Raw genomic sequence first — 21,244 nt, forward strand, 5'->3', positions numbered from 1 at the left:
CAAGAAACTGACCAGTACCTCATGTTGCTTTGTCTTTTCTTTTGAGTTGGAGCCATGACAATGATGGTTGACAGTTTTAGTTTTATACATGTTTATTACTTGATAACAATCTCATTAATATACGCCTATATCAGCCATGCTTAATTTAAAGTTTACAATTGATTACAAATGTAGGACAATTCACATTTTTGTTCAAGATTGATTGCTTTTTCTCTATAGACATGGAATGCATAATAAGTTAAGGGCTTCATGTGACAGGTGGTTTCAGGTCGATACTGGGTTTCTTCAGCCTCCCCTTAGACGGAGCGTCAGATAGATGGTGCTTTGATTTCTGATGTTGTAGTTCTCCAGCCTCTGGCCATCCTCGAGCTGCCTACCCTCATGAATCAGCCTCTGTTGGTTGGCAGGGACTGCCTCCTTGTTTTGTACCTTGGCTTTGAACTGGGTTACAGTCTCACCAGGCACCACATCATATGTGTGTGTCTGGCCCTTTCGTTTTTCAGGAACACCTGGATAGGAGCGGGCTCCGTAATCAGCACCATCACTTTAGATCCTGAATGCAGGCCATAGTCGCTCAAAGTTTTTGAATCATCGCTGAGACTGATGTTGTTCCCATTGACGCCTAACAGCCTCTGCTTTGTTGTGGCCACTTCAAAGTGTTGTTGAATCAAACTCTTGAGAGACCCCACGGTGGTGTGTGGCGGAACTGTCAGGGGAAGTGAGTTCCCGTTCAAAAGCGTTATAGTGAGTTCCATGATAGATATCTGAAAGAGGATTTCATGTATTATTTATTTGGCCTTACATTAGCATAGCTCAATTGAATGTTTTGAATGAATTAGTTTAGTAACACTTTACTTAAAGCCTACAGGTGTAATGCTTTATAACGTGTTAAAAGCATGTATGATCTTTATAATAAGGCTAAAAATATGTAATGTTTTGTCTCTATCCAACATTTCAGCTGACTCAAATGGCTGGTATATAATGACAATCATTATGAGATGATTGAAAGACATAAGGGAGTCGTACACACTCATGACAAGTTACACTGTACAATGCATTCTAACTTTTATATTTACCTACAGGCTTTAACATTACCATTTATTCAGCCCATTGTAATAACTAACAAATTCTAAGATAATTTGCTTGATATGCTGTTAAGCTTTTTTTCTCCAGTACATTTCTGTAAAATAGGCCTGTTGTAGCTTAATAATGGAAATGACTTACATGTTCAGTAGATATTGTTGAGAAGTTGTTGTTGTGAAGTCTTGCAAGTTTGTTTTAAGAAATACTGTTAGTAAATCCGTATGCTGACAATTGAAACTTATCCGATGAAAGATGGTGATAGTTCTGTCAGTGTACATCTGAGCAGTCTGTATATATAACATCTGATCTGCCCCGCCCCGCCCCTCAAATTGAGATTCGTTTTTTCCCTCTCTGCCGCGCAGCTTTCGGTTTCTAATATAAAATAATGGTGTAGTCTGCTGCTGTTTGCAGAAAGTTGAGTGCAATAAATTGTTTCTTTGATATTGCCCAATGGTAACTTGCCCCCATTCAAAGTATGCCCAATATTGATTTAATTTATGCATATCACACTGAAATTCACAAAGATCACTCTAGCTCGGGGGGGAGTGTCAAACATTCGCACCGCGAGGGGTTCCAATCCTGCCCGCCGGTGACTAAAAATTAAACTGCAGTTTCTTGACTGTCTGTCCAGCTCTCCAATAATCACTAGGGAGCCGGGGAGCATCGACAATTCATAATTTTGAGGCAAGGAAATATATATATTTTTGATGTCAGTGCCGCTCTGCAGACGTCGTTGAACACCGAATGCGGTCTTCGGGGTAAAATGAGTTTGACACCCCTGCTCTCGACCATTCCATATAATTCATTATTCTATATCGGGGTAGGCAACTATATAGATTCATCCTCCGGACGATTTTTGTCGGAGGGGATGATCCAGATGTCAGAACATAATTATAATAATTTGTACACTACAAATTGACCACAACTAAGCCAAAATTAGATTGTATTTACAAATAAAAATAAATTCATACTCTGATTACATTGAAACACGTTCACATCTAGTTTTCTATTCGTGGGAGTACTTGGTGAACAGATTTCTGCATAATTCCTGATGATTTTAGTCTTATTTTGACCTAAACCTTTGGGGAGCCAAAAACATATATAGTGGCCCGGTTTGGCCCGCAGTCCACCTTTTGCTGAACCCTTTTCTAGATCATTCCCTATCATTGAACCAGGTTCTAGGTCATTCCCTATCATTGAACCAGGTTCTAGATCATTCCCTATCATTGAACCAGGTTCTAGATCATTCCCTATCATTGAACCAGGTTCTAGGTCATTCCCTATCATTCTATATAATTCCCTATTTTTCAACACAGATATGTCAAACACCAGAAAGGAAAGAGAAACCTAATGTCATTATCAATGAAACCCAACCTCATTGGGAAAACCCAGGTCCAGATGATACTGGCAATGATGAGGAATTGCAGGTATTTTGTGATACGTCAGACATATACCTTTGTGAATGCAGAGGTCATTTTAACAGCAATACAAATAAAATACTATATACTATACCCTGCCTCATCCTCCCCAAAATGATGTCAACACATGTTTATATTGTCAGTAGTTGAATCATGTCATTCAGACTACACATCTTAGTCAGACTGTACCCAATGTTATTCACCCGTATGTTCTCTAGTACAAACAGTAACCAGTGGATGTAGAGTAACTTCTATATTCTCCAGTAACTTATGTTCTCCTCTTTCATTTCTGCCTCTATGGATATTTCCAGGGGTCAATGACCTCTGTGCATTTGACTGATGTGATTCTAATGAGTCAGAACTGATGTCTGCCATGTCAGCTGAGGTCAGTGGTGTTAAAAGCAGTTCAATCAGGTGTAGACTTCTGAGAAGTATAGGTGTTTAGTGTTTGTTGTTGTTTCCTGTGCCATCCCATGAAGCTTAGCCTATTCTCTCACTAAGTATGTGAGGACACCTTCCACCGCTGATGTCCTGTTAGTAAAATACAAAGTCATTTTACATTACAGATGTGCCTTGAGACAGAATTCTTGGTCATTCTAATTTCTGTCATAAGCAATGAGAGCAGAGAACGCTTGGGTGTTTATATTTTTAGCCATATGACTTAGCAGCCATTACAGTCATGGCGTAAGATGCTCCAATTTATCTAAGAAGGCAGATAGGGAAGGTATACCAAAGAAAATGTATTGAATACTTAAACTACAACAGTGATTCTCAGGGGGTCTGAGAGACTTTTCAATGAGCCTGGGGTGGACAACAATTTTCAGGCGGACGCTGTTTGCATGACCGGCCTCATGAAACAAAAACTAAAAACAAACAAACCAAAATATCTCAGGTTTTAGTTTGGTACTGTTTCAAATACAAAACATGACATGCATCCAGTAGATGATGGGCGCAGTGTTTTGGAAACGGATGTAACCTTTGACACTGACGAGAGCTGTGGCCTGCTTTTCTTTCCGGAGCAGAGAGCAGCTGAAAGCAGTGATAACAGGGGTAGTGTTGAGGTGGATCGACTGAAGTTGAGGATCCCTGGTGTCTGTGATGCACGCCGTTTGGTAAGACGCAGACCCGGAGGGGAGCGCGAGACTGAGGAGACCCTGTCTGTCCTTCTGAGTTTTGATGTAGAGTGTTTGCTTCCGAAACATGACCCGCCAAGCCGTGGTTCTTAACACCTGCCTGCTTAACCCGGAAGCCAGCTGCACCTATGTGTCGGAGGAAACACCGTTCAACTGATGACTGAAGTCAGCCTGCAGGCGCCAGGCCCACCACAATGAGTCGCTAGAGCGCGATGAGCCAAGCAAAGCCCCCCCGGCCAAACCCTCCCCTAACCCGGACGACGCTGGGCCGATTGTGCGCCGCCCATGGTACTCATGGTCACATCCGGCATTGACACAGCCTGTGTTTGATCCCAGGCTGTAGTGACGCCGCAACACTGCAATGCAGTGCCTTAGACCACTGCGCCACTTAGGAGGCCCCACATGCACCTTTTTTCAATATTAAATTGAATGTTATTGAGAAAATAAAGGTTTCATAATGTATTTTTTTGCTAATGTCCTTTATGAATTTCAAAGTAATCTGAGAAGAAATCATCTAGTTTTTCAAAAGTATCTGTATTTTCAGTTTACATGTAATCAATTACACCCCAACCCTGTTTGTGGTTGACTCGTAAGAATGTGGGGCTACTTTGATTTGCAAACTATGCCAAGGTAAATGTGTCCTTTGCCAAGACCTTTCCTCTTTTCTCTCTGTCTTTTCAGCCAATCAGCCTCTGCTCTGAGAACCCCTTGTCTTTCCTGACAACAGTTGCTTTTATCATAGTCACATTGTTTGAATTCACTTGAAGAAAACTTTCTTCAACTCTGACCACCACCATGACAACAAATAAACTGTCTACGTGTTTTTCAGTGGCATTCTCTCGGCCTTGGGCAGTCTTCTATCAACACAACATGGCAGCAGCACAATATGGTAGTAGCACAAAAGATGGTACAAACATTATTGGGCACAGACAGCTATTGTCATGCCTGTACATTCATTTGAATCCATTCTAATGCTGTTTTAGGGTAAGAGGGGGCAGACTCACAGAAAGGTGAATAGTAGTTATTGGCTGCCTTGAAGATGAACTGGAAAGTGTGGACCCCTTCCAGTTCATCAACATCAACTATGTGTCTGTACAGGTGAGCAGTTCTCATTGGCTTTTCTTTTAAGGATGCATACATTTGGAATATACCGTGGTGCTCTGTTGCCAATCTGTGTTTTTGTGTTTTCAGTTTTGAGTGCTGTTGACCAAATTGGTGGCATTATTTTGGAATGCTTAGCTTGCATCTGTGAGGAAGTGAAGCCTCCCAAGATCTTCTCCCAAATGACTGAATGAAGAGGGCACCGTGTGTGTGCCTCAGGAGTTACATAATGTTACAAGGGCTGGCCTGTGAATGCCAGTGCAGCAAGCTGGTACAACCAGGCAAATTGACTGGGGTGGTGTTTAGGACTTTGGTCAAATGCTACACAAGGTACAAAACTAACAGAATCCTAACACATTCAATGTGTTGCTCACATGCAAAATAACCTATAACTGAAATAATACGTCTTAATTGTATTCTAACTGATATTTAAAATATTTAATGAATTGAAACACTTGAGTATGCTTCCTTTGTGCCAAGGTGTATTTTGGTTTGAGCAATGGTAAATACATGTTACCTATTCTTCATAGATACACATTTATATTTGTTTAGTTTAAGATGAAGCAAAGCAAAAGTGCTGTAGGAAATGAATAATAGTAACTGTTTCGGCCTTGAATCAAACTAATTTAAAACCATCTGAACGTGCAACGTTTAGGATTTTCATCAGACCATGAAACATTGCGTATATTGCTGACAAGGCCGGCCTGTAGTTTCCTCATGTGGACTGCCTTGTCTCAGTTTGAGTCAACTCAACTGTAAATGTTACTGCTCTGTCTCTATCATGTCAAATAAGAGAGCAATAGCACAACGGACAAGAAACTGACCAGTACCTCATGTTGCTTTGTCTTTTCTTTTGAGTTGGAGCCATGACAATGATGGTTGACAGTTTTAGTTTTATACGTGTTTATTACTTGATAACAATCTCATTAATATACGCCTATATCAGCCATGCTTAATTTAAAGTTTACAATTGATTACAAATGTAGGACAATTCACATTTTTGTTCAAGATTGATTGCTTTTTCTCTATAGACATGGAATGCATAATAAGTTAAGGGCTTCATGTGACAGGTGGTTTCAGGTCGATACTGGGTTTCTTCAGCCTCCCCTTAGACGGAGCGTCAGATAGATGGTGCTTTGATTTCTGATGTTGTAGTTCTCCAGCCTCTGGCCATCCTCGAGCTGCCTACCCTCATGAATCAGCCTCTGTTGGTTGGCAGGGACTGCCTCCTTGTTTTGTACCTTGGCTTTGAACTGGGTTACAGTCTCACCAGGCACCACATCATATGTGTGTGTCTGGCCCTTTTCGTTTTTCAGGAACACCTGGATAGGAGCGGGCTCCGTAATCAGCACCATCACTTTAGATCCTGAATGCAGGCCATAGTCGCTCAAAGTTTTTGAATCATCGCTGAGACTGATGTTGTTCCCATTGACGCCTAACAGCCTCTGCTTTGTTGTGGCCACTTCAAAGTGTTGTTGAATCAAACTCTTGAGAGACCCCACGGTGGTGTGTGGCGGAACTGTCAGGGGAAGTGAGTTCCCGTTCAAAAGCGTTATAGTGAGTTCCATGATAGATATCTGAAAGAGGATTTCATGTATTATTTATTTGGCCTTACATTAGCATAGCTCAATTGAATGTTTTGAATGAATTAGTTTAGTAACACTTTACTTAAAGCCTACAGGTGTAATGCTTTATAACGTGTTAAAAGCATGATGTATGATCTTTATAATAAGGCTAAAAATATGTAATGTTTTGTCTCTATCCAACATTTCAGCTGACTCAAATGGCTGGTATATAATGACAATCATTATGAGATGATTGAAAGACATAAGGGAGTCGTACACACTCATGACAAGTTACACTGTACAATGCATTCTAACTTTTATATTTACCTACAGGCTTTAACATTACCATTTATTCAGCCCATTGTAATAACTAACAAATTCTAAGATAATTTGCTTGATATGCTGTTAAGCTTTTTTTCTCCAGTACATTTCTGTAAAATAGGCCTGTTGTAGCTTAATAATGGAAATGACTTACATGTTCAGTAGATATTGTTGAGAAGTTGTTGTTGTGAAGTCTTGCAAGTTTGTTTTAAGAAATACTGTTAGTAAATCCGTATGCTGACAATTGAAACTTATCCGATGAAAGATGGTGATAGTTCTGTCAGTGTACATCTGAGCAGTCTGTATATATAACATCTGATCTGCCCCGCCCCGCCCCTCAAATTGAGATTCGTTTTTTCCCTCTCTGCCGCGCAGCTTTCGGTTTCTAACATAAAATAATGGTGTAGTCTGCTGCTGTTTGCAGAAAGTTGAGTGCAATAAATTGTTTCTTTGATATTGCCCAATGGTAACTTGCCCCCATTCAAAGTATGCCCAATATTGATTTAATTTATGCATATCACACTGAAATTCACAAAGATCACTCTAGCTCGGGGGGGAGTGTCAAACATTCGCACCGCGAGGGGTTCCAATCCTGCCCGCCGGTGACTAAAAATTAAACTGCAGTTTCTTGACTGTCTGTCCAGCTCTCCAATAATCACTAGGGAGCCGGGGAGCATCGACAATTCATAATTTTGAGGCAAGGAAATATATATATTTTTGATGTCAGTGCCGCTCTGCAGACGTCGTTGAACACCGAATGCGGTCTTCGGGGTAAAATGAGTTTGACACCCCTGCTCTCGACCATTCCATATAATTCATTATTCTATATCGGGGTAGGCAACTATATAGATTCAGCCTCCGGACGATTTTTGTCGGAGGGGATGATCCAGATGTCAGAACATAATTATAATAATTTGTACACTACAAATTGACCACAACTAAGCCAAAAATTAGATTGTATTTACAAATAAAAATAAATTCATACTCTGATTACATTGAAACACGTTCACATCTAGTTTTCTATTCGTGGGAGTACTTGGTGAACAGATTTCTGCATAATTCCTGATGATTTTAGTCTTATTTTGACCTAAACCTTTGGGGAGCCAAAAACATATATAGTGGCCCGGTTTGGCCCGCAGTCCACCTTTTGCTGAACCCTTTTCTAGATCATTCCCTATCATTGAACCAGGTTCTAGGTCATTCCCTATCATTGAACCAGGTTCTAGATCATTCCCTATCATTGAACCAGGTTCTAGATCATTCCCTATCATTGAACCAGGTTCTAGGTCATTCCCTATCATTCTATATAATTCCCTATTTTTCAACACAGATATGTCAAACACCAGAAAGGAAAGAGAAACCTAATGTCATTATCAATGAAACCCAACCTCATTGGGAAAACCCAGGTCCAGATGATACTGGCAATGATGAGGAATTGCAGGTATTTTGTGATACGTCAGACATATACCTTTGTGAATGCAGAGGTCATTTTAACAGCAATACAAATAAAATACTATATACTATACCCTGCCTCATCCTCCCCAAAATGATGTCAACACATGTTTATATTGTCAGTAGTTGAATCATGTCATTCAGACTACACATCTTAGTCAGACTGTACCCAATGTTATTCACCCGTATGTTCTCTAGTACAAACAGTAACCAGTGGATGTAGAGTAACTTCTATATTCTCCAGTAACTTATGTTCTCCTCTTTCATTTCTGCCTCTATGGATATTTCCAGGGGTCAATGACCTCTGTGCATTTGACTGATGTGATTCTAATGAGTCAGAACTGATGTCTGCCATGTCAGCTGAGGTCAGTGGTGTTAAAAGCAGTTCAATCAGGTGTAGACTTCTGAGAAGTATAGGTGTTTAGTGTTTGTTGTTGTTTCCTGTGCCATCCCATGAAGCTTAGCCTATTCTCTCACTAAGTATGTGAGGACACCTTCCACCGCTGATGTCCTGTTAGTAAAATACAAAGTCATTTTACATTACAGATGTGCCTTGAGACAGAATTCTTGGTCATTCTAATTTCTGTCATAAGCAATGAGAGCAGAGAACGCTTGGGTGTTTATATTTTTAGCCATATGACTTAGCAGCCATTACAGTCATGGCGTAAGATGCTCCAATTTATCTAAGAAGGCAGATAGGGAAGGTATACCAAAGAAAATGTATTGAATACTTAAACTACAACAGTGATTCTCAGGGGTCTGAGAGACTTTTCAATGAGCCTGGGGTGGACAACAATTTTCAGGCGGACGCTGTTTGCATGACCGGCCTCATGAAACAAAAACTAAAAACAAACAAACCAAAATATCTCAGGTTTTAGTTTGGTACTGTTTCAAATACAAAACATGACATGCATCCAGTAGATGATGGGCGCAGTGTTTTGGAAACGGATGTAACCTTTGACACTGACGAGAGCTGTGGCCTGCTTTTCTTTCCGGAGCAGAGAGCAGCTGAAAGCAGTGATAACAGGGGTAGTGTTGAGGTGGATCGACTGAAGTTGAGGATCCCTGGTGTCTGTGATGCACGCCGTTTGGTAAGACGCAGACCCGGAGGGGAGAGCGAGACTGAGGAGACCCTGTCTGTCCTTCTGAGTTTTGATGTAGAGTGTTTGCTTCCGAAACATGACCCGCCAAGCCGTGGTTCTTAACACCTGCCTGCTTAACCCGGAAGCCAGCTGCACCTATGTGTCGGAGGAAACACCGTTCAACTGATGACTGAAGTCAGCCTGCAGGCGCCAGGCCCACCACAATGAGTCGCTAGAGCGCGATGAGCCAAGCAAAGCCCCCCCCCGGCCAAACCCTCCCCCTAACCCGGACGACGCTGGGCCGATTGTGCGCCGCCCATGGTACTCATGGTCACATCCGGCATTGACACAGCCTGTGTTTGATCCCAGGCTGTAGTGACGCCGCAACACTGCGATGCAGTGCCTTAGACCACTGCGCCACTTAGGAGGCCCCACATGCACCTTTTTTCAATATTAAATTGAATGTTATTGAGAAAATAAAGGTTTCATAATGTATTTTTTTGCTAATGTCCTTTATGAATTTCAAAGTAATCTGAGAAGAAATCATCTAGTTTTTCAAAAGTATCTGTATTTTCAGTTTACATGTAATCAATTACACCCCAACCCTGTTTGTGGTTGACTCGTAAGAATGTGGGGCTACTTTGATTTGCAAACTATGCCAAGGTAAATGTGTCCTTTGCCAAGACCTTTCCTCTTTTCTCTCTGTCTTTTCAGCCAATCAGCCTCTGCTCTGAGAACCCCCCTTGTCTTTCCTGACAACAGTTGCTTTTATCATAGTCACATTGTTTGAATTCACTTGAAGAAAACTTTCTTCAACTCTGACCACCACCATGACAACAAATAAACTGTCTACGTGTTTTTCAGTGGCATTCTCTCGGCCTTGGGCAGTCTTCTATCAACACAACATGGCAGCAGCACAATATGGTAGTAGCACAAAAGATGGTACAAACATTATTGGGCACAGACAGCTATTGTCATGCCTGTACATTCATTTGAATCCATTCTAATGCTGTTTTAGGGTAAGAGGGGGGCAGACTCCACAGAAAGGTGAATAGTAGTTATTGGCCTGCCTTGAAGATGAACTGGAAAGTGTGGACCCCTTCCAGTTCATCAACATCAACTATGTGTCTGTACCGGTGAGCAGTTCTCATTGGCTTTTCTTTTAAGGATGCATACATTTGGAATATACCGTGGTGCTCTGTTGCCAATCTGTGTTTTTGTGTTTTCAGTTTTGAGTGCTGTTGACCAAATTGGTGGCATTATTTTGGAATGCTTAGCTTGCATCTGTGAGGAAGTGAAGCCTCCCAAGATCTTCTCCCAAATGACTGAATGAAGAGGGCACCGTGTGTGTGCCTCAGGAGTTACATAATGTTACAAGGGCTGGCCTGTGAATGCCAGTGCAGCAAGCTGGTACAACCAGGCAAATTGACTGGGGTGGTGTTTAGGACTTTGGTCAAATGCTACACAAGGTACAAAACTAACAGAATCCTAACACATTCAATGTGTTGCTCACATGCAAAATAACCTATAACTGAAATAATACGTCTTAATTGTATTCTAACTGATATTTAAAATATTTAATGAATTGAAACACTTGAGTATGCTTCCTTTGTGCCAAGGTGTATTTTGGTTTGAGCAATGGTAAATACATGTTACCTATTCTTCATAGATACACATTAATATTTGTTTAGTTTAAGATGAAGCAAAGCAAAAGTGCTGTAGGAAATGAATAATAGTAACTGTTTCGGCCTTGAATCAAACTAATTTAAAACCATCTGAACGTGCAACGTTTAGGATTTTCATCAGACCATGAAACATTGCGTATATTGCTGACAAGGCCGGCCTGTAGTTTCCTCATGTGGACTGCCTTGTCTCAGTTTGAGTCAACTCAACTGTAAATGTTACTGCTCTGTCTCTATCATGTCAAATAAGAGAGCAATAGCACAACGGACAAGAAACTGACCAGTACCTCATGTTGCTTTGTCTTTTCTTTTGAGTTGGAGCCATGACAATGATGGTTGACAGTTTTAGTTTTATACATGTTTATTACTTGATAACAATCTCATTTATATACGCCTATATCAGCCATGCTTAATTTAAAGTTTACAATTGATTACAAATGTAGGACAATTCACATTTTTGTTCAAGATTGATTGCTTTTTCTCTATAGACATGGAATGCATAATAAGTTAAGGGCTTCATGTGACAGGTGGTTTCAGGTCGATACTGGGTTTCTTCAGCCTCCCCTTAGACGGAGCGTCAGATAGATGGTGCTTTGATTTCTGATGTTGTAGTTCTCCAGCCTCTGGCCATCCTCGAGCTGCCTACCCTCATGAATCAGCCTCTGTTGGTTGGCAGGGACTGCCTCCTTGTTTTGTACCTTGGCTTTGAACTGGGTTACAGTCTCACCAGGCACCACATCATATGTGTGTGTCTGGCCCTTTTCGTTTTTCAGGAACACCTGGATAGGAGCGGGCTCCGTAATCAGCACCATCACTTTAGATCCTGAATGCAGGCCATAGTCGCTCAAAGTTTTTGAATCATCGCTGAGACTGATGTTGTTCCCATTGACGCCTAACAGCCTCTGCTTTGTTGTGGCCACTTCAAAGTGTTGTTGAATCAAACTCTTGAGAGACCCCACGGTGGTGTGTGGCGGAACTGTCAGGGGAAGTGAGTTCCCGTTCAAAAGCGTTATAGTGAGTTCCATGATAGATATCTGAAAGAGGATTTCATGTATTATTTATTTGGCCTTACATTAGCATAGCTCAATTGAATGTTTTGAATGAATTAGTTTAGTAACACTTTACTTAAAGCCTACAGGTGTAATGCTTTATAACGTGTTAAAAGCATGTATGATCTTTATAATAAGGCTAAAAATATGTAATGTTTTGTCTCTATCCAACATTTCAGCTGACTCAAATGGCTGGTATATAATGACAATCATTATGAGATGATTGAAAGACATAAGGGAGTCGTACACACTCATGACAAGTTACACTGTACAATGCATTCTAACTTTTATATTTACCTACAGGCTTTAACATTACCATTTATTCAGCCCATTGTAATAACTAACAAATTCTAAGATAATTTGCTTGATATGCTGTTAAGCTTTTTTTCTCCAGTACATTTCTGTAAAATAGGCCTGTTGTAGCTTAATAATGGAAATGACTTACATGTTCAGTAGATATTGTTGAGAAGTTGTTGTTGTGAAGTCTTGCAAGTTTGTTTTAAGAAATACTGTTAGTAAATCCGTATGCTGACAATTGAAACTTATCCGATGAAAGATGGTGATAGTTCTGTCAGTGTACATCTGAGCAGTCTGTATATATAACATCTGATCTGCCCCGCCCCGCCCCTCAAATTGAGATTCGTTTTTTCCCTCTCTGCCGCGCAGCTTTCGGTTTCTAATATAAAATAATGGTGTAGTCTGCTGCTGTTTGCAGAAAGTTGAGTGCAATAAATTGTTTCTTTGATATTGCCCAATGGCAACTTGCCCCCATTCAAAGTATGCCCAATATTGATTTAATTGATGCATATCACACTGAAATTCACAAAGATCACTCTAGTTCGGGGGGGTTCAAATATTCGGGCCGCGAGGGGTTCCAATCCTGCCCGCCGGTGACTAAAAATTAAACTTCAGTTTCTTGACTGTGTCCAGCTCTCTAATAATCACTAGAGAGCCGGGGAGCATCGACAATTCATAATTTTGAGGCAAGGAAATATATTTTTTTTTAATGTCAGTGCCGCTCTCCAGACGTCGTTGAACACCGAATGCGGTCTTCGGGGTAAAATGAGTTTGACACCCCTGCTCTCGACCATTCCATATAATTCATTATTCTATATCGGGGTAGGCAACTATATAGATTCAGCCTCCGGGCGATTTTTGTCGGAGGGGATGATCCAGATGTCAGAACATAATTATAATAATTTGTACACTACAAATTGACCACAACTAAGCCAACAATTAGATTGTATTTACAAATAAAAATATTTCATACTTTGATTACATTGAAACACGATCACATCTAGTTTTATATTCGTGGGAGTCCTTGGTGAACAGATTTCTGCATAATTCCTGATGATTGTAGTCTTATTTTGACCTAAACCTTTGGGGAGCCAAAAACATATATAGTGGCCCGGTTTGGCCCGCAGTCCACCTTTTGCTGAACCCTTTTCTAGATCATTCCCTATTATTGAACCAGGTTCTAGATCATTCCCTATCATTGAACCAGGTTCTAGATCATTCCCTATCATTGAACCAGGTTCTAGATCATTCCCTATCATTGAACCAGGTTCTAGGTCATTCCCTATCATTCTATATAATTCCCTATTTTTCAACACAGATATGTCAAACACCAGAAAGGAAAGAGAAACCTAATGTCATTATCAATGAAACCCAACCTCATTGGGAAAACCCAGGTCCAGATGATACGGGCAATGATGAGGAATTGCAGGTATTTTGTGATACGTCAGACATATACCTTTGTGAATGCAGAGGTCATTTTAACAGCAATACAAATAAAATACTATATACTATACCCTGCCTCATCCTCCCCAAAATGATGTCAACACATGTTTATATTGTCAGTAGTTGAATCATGTCATTCAGACTACACATCTTAGTCAGACTGTACCCAATGTTATTCACCCGTATGTTCTCTAGTACAAACAGTAACCAGTGGATGTAGAGTAACTTCTATATTCTCCAGTAACTTATGTTCTCCTCTTTCATTTCTGCCTCTATGGATATTTCCAGGGGTCAATGACCTCTGTGCATTTGACTGATGTGATTCTAATGAGTCAGAACTGATGTCTGCCATGTCAGCTGAGGTCAGTGGTGGTAAAAGCAGTTCAATGAGGTGTAGAATTCTGAGAAGTATAGGTGTTTAGTGTTTGTTGTTGTTTCCTGTGCCAACCCATGAAGCTTAGCCTATTCTCTCACTAAGTATGTGAGGACACCTTTCACAGCTGATGTCCTGTTAGTAAAATACAAAGTCATTTTACATTACAGATGTGCCTTGAGGCAGAATTCTTGGTCATTCTAATTTCTGTCATAAGCAATGAGAGCAGAGAACGCTTGGGTGTTTATATTTTTAGCCATATGACTTAGCAGCAATTACAGTCATGGCGTAAGATGCTCCAATTTAACTAAGATGTCAGATTGGGAAGGTATACCAAAGAAAATGTATGCATACTTACACCACAACAGTGATTCTCAACTAGGGAGCCTCAGGGGGTCTCCGAGACTTTTCAATGAGCCTGGGGTGGACAACAATTTTCAGGCGGACGCTGTTTGCATGACAGGCCTCAAGAAACAAAAACTAAGAACAAACAAACCAAAATATCTCAGGTTTTAGTTTGGTACTGTTTCAAATACAAAACATGACATGCAGCCGGTAGATGATGGGGGCAGTGTTTTGGAAACGGATGTAACCTTTGAGACTGACGAGAGCTGTGGCCTGCTTTTCTTTCCGGAGCAGAGAGCAGCTGAAAGCAGTGATAACAGGGGAAGTGTTGAGGTGGATCGACTGAAGTTGAGGATCCCTGGTGTCTGTGATGCACGCCGTTTGGTAAGACGCAGACCCGGAGGGGAGCGCGAGACTGAGGAGACCCTGTCTGTCCTTCTGAGTTTTGATGTAGAGTGTTTGCTTCCGAAACATGACCCGCCAAGCCGTGGTTCTTAACACCTGCCTGCTTAACCCGGAAGCCAGCTGCACCTATGTGTCGGAGGAAACACCGTTCAACTGATGACTGAAGTCAGCCTGCAGGCGCCAGGCCCACCACAATGAGTCGCTAGAGCGCGATGAGCCAAGCAAAGCCCCCCGGCCAAACCCTCCCTAACCCGGACGACGCTGGGCCGATTGTGCGCCGCCCATGGTACTCATGGTCACATCCGGCATTGACACAGCCTGTGTTTGATCCCAGGCTGTAGTGACGCCGCAACACTGCGATGCAGTGCCTTAGACCACTGCGCCACTTAGAGGCCCCACATGCACCTTTTTTCAATATTAAATTGAATGTTATTGAGAAAATAAAGGTTTCATAATGTATTTTTGCTAATGTCCTTTATGAATTTCAAAGTAATCTGAGAAGAAATCATCTAGTTTTTCAAAAGTATCTGTATTTTCAGTTTACATGTAATCAATTACACCCCAACCCTGTTTGTGGTTGACTCGTAAGAATGTGGGGCTACTTTGATTTGCAAACTATGCCAAGGTAAATGTGTCCTTTGCCAAGACCTTTCCTCTTTTCTCTCTGTCTTTTCAGCCAATCAGCCTCTGCTCTGAGAACCCCCCTTGTCTTTCCTGACAACAGTTGCTTTTATCATAGTCACATTGTTTGAATTCACTTGAAGAAAACTTTCTTCAACTCTGACCACCACCATGACAACAAATAAACTGTCTACGTGTTTTTCAGTGGCATTCTCTCGGCCTTGGGCAGTCTTCTATCAACACAACATGGCAGCAGCACAATATGGTAGTAGCACAAAAGATGGTACAAACATTATTGGGCACAGACAGCTATTGTCATGCCTGTACATTCATTTGAATCCATTCTAATGCTGTTTTAGGGTAAGAGGGGGGCAGACTCCACAGAAAGGTGAATAGTAGTTATTGGCCTGCCTTGAAGATGAACTGGAAAGTGTGGACCCCTTCCAGTTCATCAACATCAACTATGTGTCTGTACCGGTGAGCAGTTCTCATTGGCTTTTCTTTTAAGGATGCATACATTTGGAATATACCGTGGTGCTCTGTTGCCAATCTGTGTTTTTGTGTTTTCAGTTTTGAGTGCTGTTGACCAAATTGGTGGCATTATTTTGGAATGCTTAGCTTGCATCTGTGAGGAAGTGAAGCCTCCCAAGATCTTCTCCCAAATGACTGAATGAAGAGGGCACCGTGTGTGTGCCTCAGGAGTTACATAATGTTACAAGGGCTGGCCTGTGAATGCCAGTGCAGCAAGCTGGTACAACCAGGCAAATTGACTGGGGTGGTGTTTAGGACTTTGGTCAAATGCTACACAAGGTACAAAACTAACAGAATCCTAACACATTCAATGTGTTGCTCACATGCAAAATAACCTATAACTGAAATAATACGTCTTAATTGTATGTATGTTTATTACTTGATAACAATCTCATTAATATACGCCTATATCAGCCATGCTTAATTTAAAGTTTACAATTGATTACAAATGTAGGACAATTCACATTTTTGTTCAAGATTGATTGCTTTTTCTCTATAGACATGGAATGCATAATAAGTTAAGGGCTTCATGTGACAGGTGGTTTCAGGTCGATACTGGGTTTCTTCAGCCTCCCCTTAGACGGAGCGTCAGATAGATGGTGCTTTGATTTCTGATGTTGTAGTTCTCCAGCCTCTGGCCATCCTCGAGCTGCCTACCCTCATGAATCAGCCTCTGTTGGTTGGCAGGGACTGCCTCCTTGTTTTGTACCTTGGCTTTGAACTGGGTTACAGTCTCACCAGGCACCACATCATATGTGTGTGTCTGGCCCTTTTCGTTTTTCAGGAACACCTGGATAGGAGCGGGCCCGTAATCAGCACCATCACTTTAGATCCTGAATGCAGGCCATAGTCGCTCAAAGTTTTTGAATCATCGCTGAGACTGATGTTGTTCCCATTGACGCCTAACAGCCTCTGCTTTGTTGTGGCCACTTCAAAGTGTTGTTGAATCAAACTCTTGAGAGACCCCACGGTGGTGTGTGGCGGAACTGTCAGGGGAAGTGAGTTCCCGTTCAAAAGTGTTATAGTGAGTTCCATGATAGATATCTGAAAGAGGATTTCATGTATTATTTATTTGGCCTTACATTAGCATAGCTCAATTGAATGTTTTGAATGAATTAGTTTAGTAACACTTTACTTAAAGCCTACAGGTGTAATGCTTTATAACGTGTTAAAAGCATGTATGATCTTTATAATAAGGCTAAAAATATGTAATGTTTTGTCTCTATCCAACATTTCAGCTGACTCAAATGGCTGGTATATAATGACAATCATTATGAGATGATTGAAAGACATAAGGGAGTCGTACACACTCATGACAAGTTACACTGTACAATGCATTCTAACTTTTATATTTACCTACAGGCTTTAACATTACCATTTATTCAGCCCATTGTAATAACTAACAAATTCTAAGATAATTTGCTTGATATGCTGTTAAGCTTTTTTTCTCCAGTACATTTCTGTAAAATAGGCCTGTTGTAGCTTAATAATGGAAAATGACTTACATGTTCAGTAGATATTGTTGAGAAGTTGTTGTTGTGAAGTCTTGCAAGTTTGTTTTAAGAAATACTGTTAGTAAATCCGTATGCTGACAATTGAAACTTATCCGATGAAAGATGGTGATAGTTCTGTCAGTGTACATCTGAGCAGTCTGTATATATAACATCTGATCTGCCCCGCCCCGCCCCTCAAATTGAGATTCGTTTTTCCCTCTGCCGCGCAGCTTTCGGTTTCTAATATAAAATAATGGTGTAGTCTGCTGCTGTTTGCAGAAAGTTGAGTGCAATAAATTGTTTCTTTGATATTGCCCAATGGTAACTTGCCCCCATTCAAAGTATGCCCAATATTGATTTAATTGATGCATATCACACTGAAATTCACAAAGATCACTCTAGCTTGGGGGGGTCAAACATTGGCACCGCGAGAGGTTCCAATCCTGCCCGCCGGTGACTAAAAATGAAACTGCAGTTTCTTGTCTGTCCAGCTCTCCAATAATCACTAGGGAGCCGGGGAGCATCGAAAATTCATAATTTTGAGGTAAGGAAATATATATATTTTTTGATGTCAGTGCCTGTAACAATACAGAGGCGGATGCAAGATGCAAGCAACGATGGTTTAATGAATACAGGTTACAGCAGCAACAGGACAGACAGACTGTACTCAGACGGAATCCGACCCAGGGACTAGGGCGCATCCTCCTATGTGAGCGTGCTGAGAAACCCAGGGGAGAGTGTCCGGATGGGTAGGAAGGAGCACAGCAGATAATCCACACAAGGGCGGCGAGAGATGAGCACGGACACACGACACAACCTCAGGGAAGTAACAACGATCTGACAACAAGAAACACTGGTTACAGAACATATAAAGGGAAGATAAGTGATTCCAGCTGGCGCAGACAATCAGGCCGAGATTGGGAACCACGCCCACACAAACACGGGAGAGAGAGAGAGAGAGAGAGAGAGAGAAGGAAAAGGAGGCAGTGGATTCATGAACCGTGACAATACCCCCTAGGAACGCCTCTTGGCGTTCCCAGGCGAATTTACCTGTCGATTGAAATCATCGATAAGGGAGTGATCCAGAATGTCCCTAGCAGGTACCCAACTTCTCTCCTCCGGGCCGTAACCCTCCCAGTCCACCAGGTACTGGAATCCGCGTCCCCTCCTTCTAGAGTCCAAAATACGATTGACAGAAAAGGTGGGTTCCCCATCAACAAGTCGTGGCGGCGGGGAACCGGGACCGGTGGGTTAATGCGTGCCTGAAACACAGGTTTTATTTTAGACACATGAAAGGTAGGATGAATTCTCCTATACGCCGGAGGAAGCTGGAGCCGGACCGCCACCGGACTAATGATCCTGGTGACTTTGAACGGGCCGATAAATTTGGGGGCAAGCTTGTTCGAAACGGATCGGAGTGGAATGTTCTTAGTAGAAAGCCACACTCTTTGGCCAACGACGTATACCGGAGGCTTCGACCGGTGGCGATCGGCCTTAGTCTTGGTGCGCGCCCCCACCCGGAGAAGAGTCTCACGGGCTCTGCTCCATGCGCGACGGCACCTCTGGATGAAAGCGTGAGCGGAGGGAACAGACACCTCGGACTCCGTACTGGGAAAGATAGGTGGCTGGTAACCTAAACTACACTCAAACGGAGAGAGACCCGTGGCTGCCACTGGCAACGAATTGTGAGCGTACTCAACCATAGAGAGTTGTTGACTCCAGGAAGAGGGATTCTTAGAAACCAAACATCGCAACACTCTCTCCAAATCTTGGTTGGCCCTCTCCGCTTGACCGTTGCTCTGGGGATGAAACCCTGAAGACAGGCTGACACTCGCTCCCAGTAACCTACAAAACTCTTGCCAAAACTTGGACACAAATTGGGGCCCCCTGTCAGAAACTACGTCCATCGGCAGACCATGTAAGCGAAAGACGTGATCCACGACAGTTACCGCTGTCTCCTTGGCAGATGGTAATTTAGGCAAGGGAATAAAATGAGCCGCCTTCGAGAACCGGTCCACCACGGTCAAAACAACAGTCTTGCCCTGGGAGGGCGGGAGGGCGTAACAAAATCTAGCGCGATGTGGGACCAGGGTCTCGAAGGGACCGACAGCGGTTGGAGTAACCCATCTGGGGGTCGATTAGAAGTCTTCCCAGTGGCACAAACCGAGCAAGCCAAGACAAAACTGTGAATGTCACGAGCCATCAGTGGCCACCAAAAAGCGTTGCTTAACCAAAAGCTAGTGCGACTGACTCCTGGATGACACGCTACGTTGGAGCAATGCCCCCACCGAATAACATCGGACCGACACCCTCCGGCACAAACAACCGATTAGGCGGGCAACCGGGCGGAGGCGTTACCCCTTCTAAGGCCGTTTTGACCCTCGATTCAACCTCCCATGTGAGTGTGGAGACCACTAGGGTCCCGGGTAGGATGCACTCGGGAGTGGATGGGCGTTCGGAATGGTCAAAAATGCGAGAAAGGAATCGGGTTTGACATTCTTGGAACCCGGGCGATACGAGAGAGAGAAGTCAAACGTCCGAAAAGAGTGCCCACCGCGCCTGCCTGGAGTTGAGTCGCTTGGCGGTTCTGATATATTCCAAATTTTGTGATCGGTCCAAACTATAAAAGGTACCCCGAACCTCTAACCAATGGCGCCACTCCTCCAGTGCTAACTTCACTGCCAACAACTCTCTGTTGCCAATGTCGTAGTTGCGTTCCGCAGGTGATAACCGATGGGAAAGGAACGCGCAAGGGTGCATCTTGTCGTCAGAAGAGGAACGTTGGGAAAGTACCGCACCTACCCCCACCTCTGAAGCGTCCACCTCCACCACGAACTGACGCGAGGGATCGGGAGCTATGAGGATGGGAGCCGAAACAAAGCGGCTCTTGAGTTTGACGAATGCAGCCTCGGCTGTATCGGACCACCTGAACGTCACTCTGGGGAGGTTAAGGCGGTAAGAGGAGCGACTATCTGGCTAAAGTTGCGAACGAAACGCCGGTAGAAATTGGCGAATCCCAGAAACCTCTGTAGGGCCTTACGGGAATCTGGGCTTGGCCAATCCACCACAGCCTTAACCTTGTCAGGATCCATGCGAATACCTTCAGTCGAGACGATGTAACCTAGAATGGAACGGATTGTGCATGAAAATGCATTTCTCCTCCTTGACAAAAAGTCCATTCTCCAACAACCTCTGAAGCACTCGTCTGACGTGCTGAACGTGTTCCTGGAGAGAAGAAGAAAAATCAGTATGTCATCCAGGTAAACATATATGAACTGATCAATCATATCTCTCAGCACGTCATTTACGAGTGCCTGGAAAACCGCTGGGGAGTTGGATAGCCCAAAAGGCATGACCAAATATTCGAAGTGCCCTCTGGGGGTGTTAAACGCGGTCTTCCATTCGTCCCCCCTTATGCGAACTCCAAATGATATGCATTACGTAAATCCAACTTAGTGAACACGGATGCTCCCTGTAACCTTTCAAAGGCTGAGGACATCAACGGTAAGGGATAGGTATTCTTCACTGTGATGTTATTCAACCCACGGTAATCAATGCAAGGACGCAGAGATCCGTCCTTCTTCTCCACAAAGAAGAACCCCGCCCCGCTGGAGAAGAGGAAGGACGAATGAATCCAGATGCCAGAGAACCAGAGATGTATCTCTCCATAGCCTCCCTCTCAGGAACAGAGAGTGAATATAACTTGCCTTTAGGCGGAGACTCACCTGGCAATAATTCTATTGCACAGTCATAGGGACGATGCGGAGGAAGAGAAGCAGCACGGGACTTACTGAACACCTCCTTCAGGTCGAGGTATTCAACGGGCACGTTAGACAAATCCACTGCCTCC

General features: G+C 42.8%; 2 protein-coding genes and 2 pseudogenes across 2 annotated transcripts; all 4 read right to left on the reverse strand.

Moving 5' to 3' along the window:
- Positions 1 to 74: 74 nt before the first annotated feature.
- Positions 75 to 1,360, reverse strand: LOC135565304 (polyubiquitin-like; annotated as a pseudogene).
- Positions 1,361 to 5,158: 3,798 nt separating this feature from the next.
- Positions 5,159 to 6,911, reverse strand: LOC115122575 (polyubiquitin-like). The gene is made up of 2 exons (XM_029651789.2): positions 6,776 to 6,911; positions 5,159 to 6,312 (listed from the first exon to the last, which is right to left on the reverse strand). Exon 2 carries the CDS (start codon positions 6,301 to 6,303, stop codon positions 5,833 to 5,835), a length of 471 nt encoding a protein of 156 aa, XP_029507649.1. The 5' UTR covers positions 6,304 to 6,312; positions 6,776 to 6,911; the 3' UTR covers positions 5,159 to 5,832.
- Positions 6,912 to 11,180: 4,269 nt separating this feature from the next.
- On the reverse strand, positions 11,181 to 12,467 carry LOC135565305 (polyubiquitin-like). The gene is made up of 2 exons (XM_065011614.1): positions 12,332 to 12,467; positions 11,181 to 11,871 (listed from the first exon to the last, which is right to left on the reverse strand). Exon 2 carries the CDS (start codon positions 11,860 to 11,862, stop codon positions 11,392 to 11,394), a length of 471 nt encoding a protein of 156 aa, XP_064867686.1. The 5' UTR covers positions 11,863 to 11,871; positions 12,332 to 12,467; the 3' UTR covers positions 11,181 to 11,391.
- A 3,790-nt stretch (positions 12,468 to 16,257) lies between these two features.
- On the reverse strand, positions 16,258 to 17,544 carry LOC115140128 (polyubiquitin-like; annotated as a pseudogene).
- Between the last annotated feature and the right edge of the window lie 3,700 nt (positions 17,545 to 21,244).

Source organism: Oncorhynchus nerka, linkage group LG27, assembly GCF_034236695.1.
Source record: "Oncorhynchus nerka isolate Pitt River linkage group LG27, Oner_Uvic_2.0, whole genome shotgun sequence".
NCBI classification, from domain to species: domain Eukaryota; kingdom Metazoa; phylum Chordata; class Actinopteri; order Salmoniformes; family Salmonidae; genus Oncorhynchus; species Oncorhynchus nerka.

Coding starts and splice junctions, on each gene's coding strand:
- LOC115122575 (XM_029651789.2), bottom strand. CDS start 6,303: ATGGAACTCACTATAACGCTTTTGAACGGGAACTCACTTCCCCTGACA.
- LOC135565305 (XM_065011614.1), bottom strand. CDS start 11,862: ATGGAACTCACTATAACGCTTTTGAACGGGAACTCACTTCCCCTGACA.